The 15733-nt window shown below is 50.3% G+C and overlaps 1 protein-coding gene across 1 annotated transcript in view; it reads left to right on the top strand.

The window, feature by feature from the left end:
* Positions 1 to 9842: 9842 nt before the first annotated feature.
* SCIN (scinderin) overlaps positions 9843 to 15733 on the top strand; it is a 51956-nt gene continuing 46065 nt past the window's right edge. The window contains exons 1-4 of the mRNA XM_056800684.1: positions 9843 to 9943; positions 10151 to 10264; positions 10362 to 10435; positions 10715 to 11376. Of these exons, the coding sequence (XP_056656662.1) occupies positions 9843 to 9943; positions 10151 to 10264; positions 10362 to 10435; positions 10715 to 11376 (951 nt within the window). The remainder of the gene's footprint in view (positions 9944 to 10150; positions 10265 to 10361; positions 10436 to 10714; positions 11377 to 15733) is intronic.

The following is a 15733-nucleotide window of genomic DNA, read 5'->3' as shown; positions in this document are numbered from 1 at the left end:
TCCAGACACAAGGAAGTCATTGTAGGTGGTACAAGAAATGCAACTGGGGACTAGAGGAGAGATGGGGCCAATTGTCTCTTAGTATTGTTTGTATACCGAAGTGTCTCTACCCCAGATGCAACTGGGAAATACAATGGTGAGATACTCCCGTTGTGTTCTCCACACAAGAGCAGGTTTTTCTAGATCCCGTTCATGTAGAAGCTATGGTGATTACCACCGAGGTGTCAACGGCCCATAGACCTCATCGAAGGATCCCTGAGGGCGAATATTGACTCAGATAATCACATCTTCCCAGCGTTTCTGATCTATTGGGGCTTTATTTATTTCCTGGAATGCTTCCCAGTTATGTCTTCATCTGCTGTCTTTGGAGTATTGGCAGCTGAGAGTCCTGATGGTCAGCAAGGGAAAGAGGACCACACAGAGGACTTGCAGTTGAAGGAAACCCACCTGCCCGATTCATTGAGATATTAAGATGATTTTAAAAGAAAGTGAGGCAAGTATTGGGAAACAGAAAGTATAAACTAAGAGGCAGGAAGAGCAATGCTCACTGTAGTCATTTTCTGTCAATGAGCCCCTTGGAAAACTCCTGCCAGGGTGGGGGTTTCAGGAAGTACTTGGAGTCTGCGTGTAGAACCTCTCACTGTAAAGGAGAAGGAGAGCAAACTTCATGGTGTTGAAGTCATGTCAATTATTGAGTGACCTTCTAAAGAGAATTTATGGAATTCATTGGATAGAGAAAAGTCACTTGAAATGCAAGAAACAGCTACAGCTGCTCATTGGTTTCTAGCCATCCTAGAGCATAATGTCACCATACAGCCAATCCTAGACCCAAATTGGGCTTTTTTCTTGGGAAAGGAGAAACACTCCTACGGGGCTATCACATAGGATTTATGTATATATACATGGTGGACAGAGTGCAGGGCCTAGAATCAGGAAGACTCATCTTTGTGAGTTCAGTTCTGGTCTCAGATACTTACTAGATGTGGGACCCTGGGCAAGTCACTTGACCTTGTCTGCCTCAGTTTCATCATTTATAAAATGGGCTGGAGAAAGATATGGTAAAGCTCTCCAAGATCTTTGCCAAAAAATCCATAAATGGGGTCATGAAGACTGAAACAAAACTAAAAAGCAACAGGAACCAACTTGCTTAGAGCTTGTTGTCATATTTTCAGTGTGCGCATTTATACCTTAATTGGCCAATGCCGCAATCAGGGCTTGGAGTGTTTTTCGGTTGTTATCCAGATTTAAGAAAGTGATGGAGAAAATGTTAATAATACAGATGAAACTTAAAAGGGTGTCATGGTCCCACTTTTCTCTGGAGAGCCAGTTGGTAACTACTCGCCCAAATAATCCGGGATGTTTGATTTAGAAATGTAACCGAAGTTTTAGCAAGAGTGGCAACTCCCTGAAGGGAAGAAAAGAGGGGGACTGTCTAAAGGCCACACACAGTGCTTAGCATGAGGAACTGAGGAAAGGATAAGAAAAAACTGCTCTACCAGAAAGGATTGGCAAGAATGCTTACAGAAACTAGAAAGGGTGATGGCTGTGTGAGACGCCCCGATGCGCGTATGCCAGTTTTATCTGCCTTCTCATCCAGTGAAAGGACAAAATAAACACCTTTCAAAGACTGGCAGAGAAGCAGCTGTAAAACCTGAAGAATCAGATGATGAGAGATTGGCGGAAGCGTTGAGGTGGGGCATGTAAGTCAGAGGCTGAAGGCACATCTATGAGAAAAAGATGCCAAATTGTGCAGAATTGTTGGAAATCAGCAACAGAGTTAGAACTTGTTGAAAATGCAGCTGATAGCAGAGCAAGAACATCAACCCATCAAATTTGTCAAATTTGAGAAAGGGGTCATTTGGATTTAAGAGAAAGGATGTAGCAACTCCTTCATCACCATGAGCCAGCAGACCAGGCCATTCCCAAAGGTCTACATGGCCTGGGAGTAAGGCACAAAGGGTCTAGACCCTCAAATGGAACCTCGTCAGTAGCCCAGAACAAATACATAACCACCGTACCTTTGGTGAAATCTGTCATCTAGATGGGCTTAGGAATGAGGGTCATAAAAGGGCACACCCAACACACTCCTTACAACAGTTAGGAGAATAAGGGAGAATAGCAATTCCCTTTGCAGAGAGGAGAGAGACTTTTTTTCATCTAAGTTGAATTGGGAACCAAGAGAAGCAAGATGAAGAGAGTACTTTGTCTTTCTCAAGAGAAGCATTGGATGAGGCAGAGACAAGAGGTCCTGGATTCAAATCTTACATCAGGCACTTCCTACTTGTCACTGTAACCCTGGGCCACTACTCAACCTCCCATTGCCTAGCCCTTACAGTTCTTCTGCCTTGGAACCGATAACAAGACATTGATTCTAAAATGGAAGATAAGGGTTCTTTAAAAAGAGATGCTTTGAAAGCCCAATAGAATCTACCTCTAGAACTCTTTTCTGTGAGTTCTGAGAGTCAATGGGCTGAGAGCAAATATTTGCTTTGAATCAGAGAGGATATGGGTTGTGGTCATTTTCACTGGCTTCCCAAGGCCCCCCAAAGGAAACTTAACCCCTAAAGGGAGTGAGGATGCTGGAAAAGTAAAATAACCTGGCAAAGAGTATTTCAACCAAAGATGTGAGGATGGAAAGTGATGCTACCACAGCAACCCAGGCTTGCTCCTGATGCTGTAGGATTCCTGGAGTGGTAGGTAGAAAATTGAAAACCAAATTTAAAAAGTTAATGGACTAATTCAATTCATTTAACTAATTATTAACATATAATTTAATTAAATTGATATAAAGAATTTCATTTGATTAATACAATTTAAGGAATTTCTGCTGGGAGGGGGTGGTCCTAGCAACAGGGGTAGAGCAGGGAGCAGTATAGACTTTCCAGAGAAGGGAACACATGAATTAAGCATTGAAAAGGCTAGAAATTCATTGAGGCAGAGTTGAGGAAGGAGAGTATTGTAGGCATTGAGGAATGACCTGTTCAAAAGGATGGAGATAAGAAATGGAATGCCCTGTATGAGGAGCAGCAGACAAGCTGGAAATGTTGCTGAAATAGACTGGGAAGTAAAGATGATTATAAAAGGAATTATCAAGAGTTATGAGACTCTTCTATGGCTATTGAAGCTTCAGTATAATGGAGGAGAAGAAGTTAGACTAGAATGGGAAGAAGAGTCTTTGAGTTCTACTCCTGGCTCTGCCTTTTTCCTCATTTCTGAAATCTGCCCTAGCGTATACCCCTCACCTCCGATCTAAATTTCTGTGAATTGGAGGAGTTGTAAGGCGAAGGATCTGCCTTAAAGTGGGGCAATGGATTCAGTAACTGATCTGATTCTTTTCATGATGCCATGAAACTCCCACTGAGTCCATCAACACCAATCAGAGCTTTAGGTGCGGTCCTTTTCCAAATATCCAGGAACTCCCTCCATTCTGATGAACTTTTCTGATGGAGCTGGAAGCAAGCACTCTTTGACCTCTAGTAAACTTCTGGCATCTCAGATGGAGCCTGAAGAAAATTTCAATTTCAGGGAACTTGTTCATTTGGCTTTTGAAGGAAATTCCCTAATTCACAAGGGAAGAAATGTCATTGTTGGGCCCACCAGCTTCCTCAGTCTTCTTGCATAATGGCAGCTGCAGAGTAAACCACATGGCCAGAAACATGTTAAGAGGTAAAAGGAGTTTTGTTATCCCAAAACAAACAACAGGGAGGTCTGCTTGGAGGATCACTGAAAGATAGGCAGAGTGCTGCAAAAGATCAGCTTAGCTACTAGCCTTCATGGCTTGGGACAACCTCGCTTACTAACTTCTTGGACACGTTGTTCTTCCCCTCCTCATATTTTGTAATCCGGCTAGAGTTCTCTTGGCTACTGCCACATGACCCTCCATCTTCCCTCTCCATGTCTTTGCATCTGCCATGCCCCATGCCTGGAATGCATTCCCTCACCAAATCAGCTTCTTAGAATCCTTCAAGACTCAGAACAAATGCCAACTTCTGCTCAAAACTCATTCTGCTCCCTCAATGATTAGTGCCATCCCTTCCAAACTTTTATTTATTTGTATTTATTCTTTCTTCTACTTATTCTCTTATTTCAATATATTTCTGTATAAAATTCTCCTGTATTCCTTGTTAGGATGGAAGTTCTTTGCAAGTTGGGATTGTTTCATTCTTTCTACTTGTATCTGCAGAGCTTGCAGTCATTGTAAGTTAATAAATACTAGTCAGCTGATAAGGATTGTGCTATCTGGCTGAAGCTAGGGGGCTGAGTCACAAAAGAGCCATACCACTATGGTCATGAAGAAGGCTCCAAATGGTCCTAAAAGCAGACCCTATTGAGCAGCTGCAATTGAGGGAATGATTAGAAGGTGGTAACACCAAGAAGAGACATCCTTGCTGATGGTTTCATCAGGCTAGGAGATGACATCAGCACTGGCCAGAGTATTGGAAGGCAGAGTAATTTTACTGCTGGGACCAAGCTACAGTTGGGTGAGTTATTAGGACTATCTGTCATCTTTCTTCCAATAACATTCCCTTTCACACTGGTACAAAGGGATCCATGGAGTAGTAGAGACAGGAAAGAGCAAAAATTTTCCTTAGAAATGACTCATCTATTCAGTTTTCATTAAATTCTTTGTGCATTTACTGTAGGTACCGAAACTTCCCCAGTGTTTCCAAACTGGGCTTTGGAAAAGATACTCCACTAAAGTGAACCTAGAAGTGCAGGGATTTTTTCAAGGGCACCTGTTTGAGAGGGCCCCAGACGGCCATGCTCCAGAGGAAGACAATGGCAGGAGAACAGCAGCCTGAGTAGTTTTTTGTTCCTGCTAGAGGAAAACCAAATTAACCATGGAGCTGTTGGGAGGCTTTGTGGATCAGTATCAGAAATACACTTCAGAATACCATCAGAGAAATGCGTGTGGGAAAGAGAAGCTGCCCAGATGTCTTCAGGTCACCCAGTCTATCAAGAGGAAAAATGCTGCCATCCCTTCCTTCCAGCCAGGGGCTGCATCAGCCTGGTCAGGTTCCCTTTGTGCATGACTTGAAACAATCAAAGGACATCCAGGGAAATTCTGTGTCACGTTGTAGGGCACCAGTGGTGGCCTCATTTGTTGCTTTTTCTCCAAAGAAGGAAAATTCCCAGCATTTGTTCAGGGTTAAATGGGGACAATTACGGGATTACTTTACAGAAGACAAGCATGACTGACTAAATATAATTCCAAGCAAAAGCAGTTTAAAACAGAATACATTGGTTTCTAAATAAGAAGTTTTGTGGCTTGATCCTCTAATGTGTCTCCGATTGTCAAGAGACCATATCCCGTCCTACAGGTATGTGCCTGGTTTTATGCCCCGGGTGCTGCTGGAAAGGGGAATGTAAATCCAGGTTTGCCAAACATATATACCCACCACTCTGTGTGTATAGCTTAAGCCTGCTTTAAGGCTTGAGTCACCCAATGTCTATCTATCTATCTATCTATCTACCTATCTCCATCTATCTATCTTATCTGTCTGTCTATCTATCTATCTATCTGTCTGTCTATCTATCTGTGTACATCTATATACATGCATATACACACATGTACATATACATCCTTGAGAAAGCCGGCTACCCTTGCTGCCGGCAATCCCTCTCCTCTTACCCTGGGTAATCTTGCTTCTGTCCCTATCCTCCAGCTAAACCTGCTCTCTAGAGTTACCAATGATCTCCTAAAGACCCAATCTGGTGGCTGTTTCTTGGTGCTCATCCTTCTTGATGTCTCCTGTCTACCTTCTCCTTTATGAGGTTTTGTGACCCTCCAGTCTCTGGGTTCTGCTACTTATATGGCCATCCCATTTCTGATGCCTTCTACATGTATCCCTCGAGGAAAGTAACAACACCTCCCTGGGCTTCAGTCCCCTCCTCTGTAAAACAAGGTAGCTGGGCTAGATGATCTTCAAGATTCCATCCAATGCTGGAGCTAGAAGCTTACAAGCCCTTTTGAGGTCCATTACTAGATTTTCATTCTTTTTTGTTTATTTTTTAAATCTTTACCTTTTGTCTTGGAATCAATACTGTGTATTGACTTCATAGCAGAAGAGTGGTAAGGGCTAGGCAATTGGGGTCAAGTGACTTGCCCAGGGTCACACAGCTGGGAACTGTCTGAGGCCACATTTGAACCCAGAACCTCCCATCTCCACTAGATTTTCATTCTTGAAGCATCAACTAACTAACCATGGGCATACCCATGTCTCTGGCTCCATTTCTCTTGTCTCACTTGATCTCAGCAGCACCCCCAGGTCCAAGTATTCTTTCAATTCATGTGATTTCCAGATGGATTTATCCAGCTCCAGGCTCTTTCCTTAGCTCTGCTCCAACATCATCAAATCTTGAATTCAATAGCCCACAGCTACCTCCCACCGACAAGTCCAAAAAATCACGCCTTTCTTTTCCTTCCTGATCTTTCTTGCTCTGTTTGTTGTTGCTGTTTTTGTTCTGAGCTCGGCCAGCATCGTAGTGTTTCCATAGACATTGTAGGACAGGAATGACTAGCCTGTAACACTGAGGATGTTTCTCCTGTGGAGCTTTTCTTCTGAAGCCTATGTTCCATTGGACGCAAAGTCCGAAGCCCTCATCCTTGGCTGTCGTGGCTCCTGGCCTTTCTCTTGTTCTCACTTATTGGAGGGAGGGGGGAACCCTAGACCTATTCACTTTCCTACTCCAATTCCGACTTTGGGGGAGGGGGAGGACAAAGAAAGATCTCATGGCAGACATGCAGTGGAGGAGCCAAAGAGATTCCCACCATGAGCACATCCATGATGGTCTGCCCCATTCTTGCCCTGAGTTTATCATCCTCACATGGGAAACACGTTGTCTCAACCGTCCTGAGATCGGATCGGAGCTCCTTCAGGACTTTACGTTGTTGCTGTTGTACAAGCGGTCCTCCGGCGTCTGACACTACCTCCGTGTCGTTCGTTGTTCCAGATTTTTCTGACCGCAGCGTGCTCTCACGCGGACGGTTCCTCCTTCAGCCCGATCCCATGGAGGAGCTCCCCCTCGTGGCCAGGTCTCTGTCACTACAAAAAGAGCTGCTTCTCACAGGGTCCAGCTTCCTCTCTGACCTTGGGATGCGCCTGCCTGCCTGCCTGCTCACACGAGCATGGATCCAAGGTCTGGCCCGTTTAGCCATCCTTGAGCATCATTCAAAGCGATTTCCAGACAGCCTGGACCGATTCACCTCTTCAACAACAGTGTCGGCTCTCCCTTCCGCCTCTGCTGTTTGCCTTCTTTGCCAGTCTGATGGTGAGGTGGCGCCACAGAGCGGCTTGGTGGGCGTTTCTCCAGTTGTTGGGGATTTGGAACGGCTGTCCACGCGGCTCTGGGAAGCTCCGATTTTTTTTCCTTGGAAAGCAGCCCGTTCGAATCCCGCGTCAGGTATCAGCTGAGGGATGGCTCTTCTCCTAACTGGAATCGCTTCCCTACCCGTCCCGGAAACGAGACCTTGGCCAGCCTAGGTCCTCGCCCTCAGGAGCTGGCGCCCCCTTCCTGGTGTTTGCCCCAAACTCTTCCGACTGTGAGCTCAGCCGAATGGTCCACTTTATGGCCGGTGGGTTATCCAAGTCGAGCTTCCCAGAATTCTTTTGCTTACGCATTCTGGACACCTGATCTGTTCTGTTGGTTGATTTCCCTGTTTTTAAGCAGGAACAACTTGTTCTGAATATTATTTTAAAAAAACCTTTAGTTCTATCCTGGAATCACTACTGTGTATTGGCTCCAAGGCAGAAGAATAGTAAGGGCTAGGCTATTGGGGTGAAGTGACTTGCCCAGGGTCACACAGCTAGGAAGGGTCTGAGGTCACATTTGAACCCAGGACCTCCCCTGTCGAGGTGTGGCTCTCCAGCTATTGAGCTGCCCGGCTCCCTCTGTTTTGACGATTGGCATTTTGTTGTCTCCTTTAAGATCTGGTCCTGCTACGTCCCTTCCTTGGTGACTTCCCTTAAGAGTCTGGATCTCAGCTGCGTCCCGGGGGCCATCGGGTTACCGTCTTACTGGGTTTTGCTCAGCAATGCCAGACCTTTGCGGATGCCGATGCTCCGGCCAGATCGCCTGCCAGTGAGCTGAGCTGCTGAGCCCTCGAGTTCCAGGCTCCAGGACGGGCGCCACTCCTGCAGCAGCCCGGGGTGCGGGAGGGCAGCAAAGGGAAGGGGCCGAGCTGCTCTCTCGTCCTCTGGGCTTCCCTCCCTTCCAGCAGGGAGGCCCGGGGTCGGGTCCTGGGTTTGCTGGCAGAGATTCGGGCTGGAACGAGGCCACCACAGCGGGCTTTGGCTCTGCTCCACCCGCCATTTTCTCAGGAAGCATCTCTGGTCTGTGACATTTTGCAAGAGAGAACTCGGTCTGCCTTCCCGACTTCAGCTTCCTTCCTGAGAAGGCTGGCACAGCGTGGAAAGCAGCCGTGACTAGAGCCCAGCACCGGCCGGCCGGTGACCTGCCCCTGCCGGCCCCTGCCCACCTCTGCCAGCCCCTGCCAGCCTCTGCCCACCTCTGCCAGGCTCTGCTGGTCTCTGCTGGTTTCTGCCAGTCCCTGCCAGCCTCTGCCTGCCTCTGCTGGTCTCTGCCGGCCCCTGCCGGCCTGGGACCCAGGCAAGTGGCTGAGCTGGATCCAGACCTCGCTGGGCTTCCTGCCCTCGAAAATGAATCTACCCGCCCAGGAGGCCTGGACAGCTGTCGGGGAGCTGCCGCTGACCTCAGCTTTGGACCCTCCAATTCCTGGGAAACGTTTCCTTCCCTGAAGCCCTCCCGGCTTCTCAGCAACTTCTCCCAAAGCTGCTCCATCCGTCCTCCTCTAGGGATGAGCCTTCTTCCAGGGAGAACCACAGCCCCCTCGGGAGCCCTGCCAGGCCCCGGGACGCTGCCTCCAGGGAGGGCTCAGAGGAGGCTCCGATTGGGCCCTTTTCTATCGAGGGCAAATAGCACCCACCTGGGCCCGAGCAAGAGCAGCCATGCTGGCCTCCTGAGGGTTCGGGAAGGGGAGGAGCAGCCTGGCATCGAGCAGGAGCCACCCCACCCTTCTGGCTGGCTAGCGGAGCTCAGCCTCCTCCTTCACTGCTCCTGGCCGGGCTCCTCTACCCTGGAGAGCTGTGCCAGCTTCCCAAAGCTCAGCTCTGTCCCGATGTGCGTGTAGCCCCGCAGCTTCAGAACCAGCAGCCCCCTCTGGGAAGAGCCGCCAGGGCCGGCCTGAAGCCAGTCCCAATGAGCTTGCTGGAGTGGTGTTCGGGGGAGAGAAAACTGGAGCTCGGCCTCCCTTAGGGGCTCCTTCCTGCCCCCCCGCCCCCTCTCTGCCTCTGCCTCTGTTTCTCTCTCCCTCTTTCTCCCCTTTCCTCCCCCTCTGTCTCTCTGTCTGTCTGCTTCTCTTTCCCTCTTGCTCTCCCCCTCCATCTCTCTCTCTCTGTTTCTCTTTCCCTCTTTCTCCCCTTTCCTCCCCCTCTGTCTCTCTGTCTCTCTGTCTGTCTGCTTCTCTTTCCCTCTTGCTCTCCCCCTCCATCTCTCTCTCTCTGTTTCTCTTTCCCTCTTTCTCCCCTTTCCTCCCCCTCTGTCTCTCTGTCTGTCTCTCTGTCTGTCTGCTTCTCTTTCCCTCTTGCTCTCCCCCTCCATCTCTCTCTCTCTGTTTCTCTCTCCCTCCTCCCCTGCCCAGCCCCCCTCTGTGTCTGTCTGGCTGTCTGTCTGTCTCTCCCGTTCCCCAGTTCCTCTAGACCAAGGCCTGAAGGGTCTTTAGTTTTAGAGCCGCTTTTCACTGACTTGAGTACTGGGCAGCAGCGAGGCGTGCGGGAGCTGCTCTCGGGCTCTGGGGCTCAGCGCTCGCCGGGGAGCCCCTCATGAGCCGGGTCCGAGAGGAGCAGGTCCTGCCCACAGGCCAGTGGCTGCCCTGCCCGATGGAGTCCCGCCTGGGGGGCTCCACGCCGGCGGGGCTGGCACTGTGGGGGGGGGGCATCCCCTGGGGCTCTCCTGAGCCAGAGGCTCTGCCAACAGGCTCTTTCAGGGCCTGGCTTGGTGCGGGGGTGCCTAATGAGGCCCCTTTGGGCCGGGCTTCTAGCCAGCTTCCTCTCTTCTCACCTACTGGAACAGTCCAAAGGCCCAGGCGGCTCAGCCCCGCCTGCCCACTCCTCGCCTTCTCTCTGCCCAGGCCGGGGGTCAAGCCAGCCCCGCCTGCCCCCGCCTACCTCCCAGCACCCCTGAGACGAGGCTCTGCCCGTGCTGGAAGGGGGGACTGGCTACAGGCGGGCACAGGGGCCCCCAGGTAGGGGGGAGAGCTCCTGGGCAGACCCTTCCCCCCTCCCTGCTTCCTTACCGCGAGGCTTTCCTCCTCCTTCTACCCCCCCAAACCTCTTGCCCAGTTGTGCCCCCTCACCGCCCCCTCGAGGCTCTGCTTCCCAGGGTCTTTGGGTCCCAACGGCCTCACCGCGCTGGGGTGGGGCAGGCGGGCCAGAGTTAGGACTAGGATCTGTAGCTCCATTTTATAGGAAGGTAAACTGAGTCTCTGGGAGGAGCCAGACTAATGTAAGGGTGCCAAGGACAGAGGCAAGCCTGGGCCGTTTCCGGACCTCCTCGGGCCCTGCCGTCCTCGGCCTCCCCTCAAGTCCTCCATTCATTGCTTTCCTCTGTGGGCAGTCATGGGATGGAGGCCATAGATTTGGAGCAGGAAGGGGCCACGGGGACCCCGTTTTTGGCCCCTCGCTTTACGCTAAAGGAAAGGGAGCCCCAGAGAGCAGCCATTCATCTGAGCCACGCAGGGGTGAAGCAGCCATCCCGGGGCCTCTGACTCGCAGCCGGGGCTCCTTCCTCGGGATCAGTCTTTCGGAGAAGGCGCCCGTGGCAGAGGGAGGCCTGCAAACCAAGCTTGCTCTTTGCTCCTTTCTCCTCCGAAGCGCTCCTTCCCCCCAAGGAGCTCCCAAGAATGGGCCTGGCTTCTCTTTGAGGAGTCGTCGGGCCCAGCCTCTTGGGGGGAGCACGATCCCTGGGAAGAAGGCCTCACTGATGCCCAGCACCATCCGGAAAGGCCTTCCAGCTCGGCAGGATGAGCCGGAGTCTGGCCCAGGGACAACACGGGAAGGATGTGGCTTCACCTCCCAGCTTGGAGGAGGCATCCAAGATGGCCCCAGGGAAGCCCGACTCAGGGGGGGCCTCCCCAGCTCTGAAGAAAAGCTGTACATCAGAGCCAGCCTGGACCAAGCCAGGGATGAGCAGCCCTGGGCCCTGACGCTCCAGAGGGACCGAACTTGCTCAAGATGGCGGCCACCCCGGCAGCATGCTGGCCCAGACCTCATTCTGGGATTCCCAGGGCCCGCTTGGCAGGTTGTTGCTTCCCCCAGTCCTTCGGGGCTTAGAAGATCGCCAATAGACAGTAAGAATGTAAGCCTGGGAGGGCAGGGGCTCTCTTTGTGCTTGTAATCGAATCTCCAGGGCTCAGCCCAGGGCCTGGCCATGGTGAAGAAAGGCCTGTCGCTCTAATACAGCTGTGCTGCCCAGACAGTAGCCCTGGGTGCCAATGTTATACACGGGCAAGAACTTTTTGTATCATGGTCTGGAAGACTCTCCATAAAGGGGGAAACCAAGGAGGACTGCTGGACAGACCCTTGGGCTGGAAGTCCTGAGTTTGAATCCTGCTCTGCTCTTTGCAAGCTGAGTGACTTTGAGCCAGCCACTTTTTCTCTTTGGGTCCTTCATTCTCTCAAAGGGAAAACCAGGGAGTGCTTTCCTTTGGGCAGTGGGGAGGGGGCAAGACCCCTCAGAATGGTGTGGAAGGTAGGAGACCAAACATACCAAAATATCTGTAAAACCCACCAAGTTCCCAGAGCCAGGGAAGAAGCCCTGCCCGAGAGGATCTTGAGACCGCTCCCAGCTCCTGGAAGGCTCGCTGTACTTTGGGGCTTGGCAGAGGCCTTGGGGTGGACAGTGTAGCTTTATAACTTTGCACAATTGCCCACAGAGCTCTGCCGGGGAAATTATTCCCAGATGTGAAAAGTCTGTCAACAGAATTTGGAAAGAAAAGCAGCTCTGAAGGGGAGGTTGCAGGTTGACGCTCAGACATCTCTGCTTTTATTTTGCAAGGATTTCAGCCTCCAGTATATAGAGGCGCTCTGTCCTCGGAGCCCCAGAGGAGGCTGCCACATCTCCCCCAGGGCTCTGGGCATCGCCAAGGGATCAGGGTGTGTCTTTCCTAATGGGATCAGCTTGAGCCGCCATTGCCATGCCAGGCTGTTTTCTCCTACTATTAACCACCAGTGAGTAGAACTCCAGTTCCCTTTAACCAATTAGCTTTAATTAGCTTTTTGCAGAGGGATATTTGCTGCAAAGCTAGAGCAAGAACAGAAGTTTCACACACTGCTGGCCCAACACTGGGGGCAGCTCTTCCCCTCCACTACCTTGCTCTCAGGAGAGGGTAGGCTCAGCCTGAGCACAGGTCTACAAAGCCCTGATCCCACCAAGTCCACGTTGAGATACCGCATGGGTGAAGAGATGGATGAGGCTGATCTCTGCTACTCCACAGCTAGACTGGGCAGCTCATTCTTTCCTGTCTCCTTTCACTCAGGCCCAGCATGGACTCTACTCCTGGCCTTCAGTGGTTCCAGTTCCTGATCCTTCCAGACTCACAAGGCTGAAACCACATCTCCTTCCCCCAGAAGCCAGACAGAATACATGCAGAGGCCAAGAACTGAGCCCAAGTCCATGCCAGGCCTGAAGCCTCTCCCACCACTGCCTTGCCTTTCTCCTACAGCCCAGGCAGGCAGGAAAGGGGCAGCCCAGAAGGAAGGGCCTGCTGCAAGCTTTAGCTACCTGCTGATTATGTCTGACCACATCACCTGCTTAATGCCATCTTTGTGTGCTTCAAATTGGGGATTGCTTGTGGTCACACCTGCCAGCATCAGGTTCCCCAGTCTCTTCTGTGAGTGGGATCAGAACTGTTCCCCTGCCCCCTGCTGCAAGTAATGCTTTTTTTTTTTAAACCCTTACCTTCTGTCTTGGAGTCAATACTGTGTATTGGCTCCAAGGCAGAAGAGTGGTAAGGGCTAGGCAATGGGGGTCAAGTGACTTGCCCAGGGTCAAGTAATGCTTTTAATAACATTTGGGGAGCAAAGTTTTCTTAAACTCTATCTATTCATCCATCCATTCATCTATCCATCCATCTGTCTGTCTTATCTCATTCGATACTTTCCACAACCCTAAGAGGTAGTTGCGATTATTATGCTCATTTTATAGAAGAACAAATTGAGATTAAGTGACTTGCCCAGGGTCACCCAGCTAGGATGTATCTGAGACCAGATTTGAACCCAGGTCCTCCAGACTCCAGGCCTAGAGATCTGTCTACTGACCCATGGTGGTGCCCCATGAATCATCTTAAAGTGTCTTGTTTAAACAACACATTTCCATTTTCTAGTCTGTTTCTCAATAAGGTCTGGAGTCAACTCCAGAGTAAAGGATGTGTTGGCAGTACTCAGAAGGCTGAATCTCTTTTAATTTTCCTTTCTCCCACAGTCCTCCTAAGCACTTCCTGCAACTAGAACCATTTGTCCACTGACCCTGCAGGCCAAGCCTGATCCCTCGCCTCCTCCAAGAGTCTCCTTATGTGTCATCAGAGAATCCCCCCAAAGCCCCGGCCTGAGGAAGCCTGGGCAAGAGGAGGTCAGCTAGGGGAAGTGGGGACTACTAGCACTGGGTGTACCTCCTGTGGAAGGCAATGGAGGAGCCCAGCCTGGAGCAGAAGGGATCTGAGGCCCATCGGGTGCCATGGTGGCCCAGGGCTCCTGAGCTACTGGTTAGCTTTCAGGATAACTGGTTTCCTTTGTCTCAGCATCTTATTTTAGAGATGCAGAAATGTATTCTGAGAAGGGTCCGGAGGCTTCACCAGACTGACTGCCCAAAGGGTCTGGGATGGTCCAACATCCTCATTGGGCTGGTAAGGAAGGCTGGAAGTGGCCGAGGCCGGGTGCTGCCAATGTCAGGGTTCTTTCCACCTTTCACTCCCAGCCTGGGGGAGGGGGCTCTCCCACCTCAGATCATCCTGGACAACGCAGGGATCCGGGTCCTCCTAGCTTCTCCTCAGGAAAACAGATGCCCCTTGAGGGCGAGAGATTGCTGGGTTCTCAAGTTGGATCCTTAGCACTTGGCACAGTGCCTGGCACATGGCCAGCCCTCCATGGCACCTTTTGGTCCTCAGCCAGGTTTACAAGAATGTTCTTGGGTAGAAAACTGCTAAAACCTGTTTGTGATTTCTGAATAATTCATTGAGTGCCCGCAGTAGTGTGTGTGTGTGTGTGTGTGTGTGTGTGTGTGTGTGTGTGTGCATGTGGGTGTGTGTGCACAGGTGTGTCCATGAGCATGCTGAGTCTGGCAGACATGGGTGGGCAGGTCCTTAAGAACTGATAACAAGGATTCCAACTGAGAATGGGGCTCCCAAGTTCCAGGGGTTCTGCAGTCGCCTCTCTATGCATGGAAGAGCTCCACTCATGGTCAAAGTCAGCATGACTGTTGCCGAGCAGGACCACTGAGGTCTCCTGCTCCAATGTCATTTGTAATAGCTGAGGCAAGTGAGGCTTCCTCCACTGGTCAGAGTTTGGGGAGAGAGATAAAGACAGAGAGAGAATGGGAACAAAGAGGCAGAGTCAAAGAGGAGAGCCAGATGGACAGAGAAACAGAGGCAGAGGAAGAAGAGTGATTCGGAGACAGGAAAAGAGATAGAGACAGGATAGCCAGGTGGTACAGTGGATAGAGCCAGGCCTGGAGTCAGGACTGAGTTCAAACCTGGCTTCAGACACTTCCTAGCTGTGTGACCCTGGGTAAGTCATTTAACCATTGTTTGCCTTGCCTTTGCCCTTCTATCTTAGAGTTGTTACTAAGACATAAAGCTAGGGTTAAAAAAAGAGAGAGACCAAGTACAAAAGTCAATTCTCTTTATTTAAAAAAGTTTTCCTGATGCCTTTTGTTTTTTTCACTAGTTCCGTACTTCCTGAGAGAACCCCTTCCTCTGAATTCTGCCCTTCTATTGAAGACAAAACAAGAGAAATTGCAGACCTATCTTGGACAGCAAACACAGTATTCCCTGCTGAAGGCTGCTCCCTCACCTCTCCCAGGGCTCCCACTTCCTCAGCTCAACCCTGTTGGACCATTGCTTTCATGTCCATGATTTTAATAACTTTGCATACTCTTCCCTTGGCCATCGTTGGTTCCCAAAAGCCTTCCTGTGGGTTTCTGAATTCCTTTAGTTGCCCTTTCCTCTGGCACCAAACCCAGCGTTCCATTCACAGCTTATACAGCACAGTGTGTTCTTGTCTCCTCCAATGGATGGCTGAGCACTCTGTGGTCAGGCTTTTGCTACCAAAAAGACGCAGTTGTGGAGGTCTGGGTCTAAATGGAACTTTGTCCTCCTGTGACTGCTTCAAAGGGTGTGAGCAGCCCAGTGACTTTCCTCAGATAATCTTCAAAGATTTTCCAGAATGGCTGGAAGCAGGCACTGCTGCATCCAGAGTTTACTAGAGGTCTAGATTTCCCATGATCCTCTCATCTTTGTCAAACTGATGGGTGCAAAGGGAAATCTTGGAGTTATTTTCATTTGTATTTCTCTTCTTTTTAATGATCTGGAACATTCTTTTCCATGGAAATGTTGATTGTTTGCATCACAAATTGGGCCTCATGTTTTGGGGTTGTTTCTCCACATATCTTGGATGTTGGGCGTTTCCCAGTGATGTTATTTGGCCATTTCATACTCTTT

The sequence above is a fragment of the Monodelphis domestica genome, chromosome 5 (genome assembly GCF_027887165.1).
Source record: "Monodelphis domestica isolate mMonDom1 chromosome 5, mMonDom1.pri, whole genome shotgun sequence".
Classification (NCBI taxonomy): domain Eukaryota; kingdom Metazoa; phylum Chordata; class Mammalia; order Didelphimorphia; family Didelphidae; genus Monodelphis; species Monodelphis domestica.
Note: the sequence above shows the minus strand (reverse complement) of the source record. Positions and strands in the feature narration are given on the sequence as shown.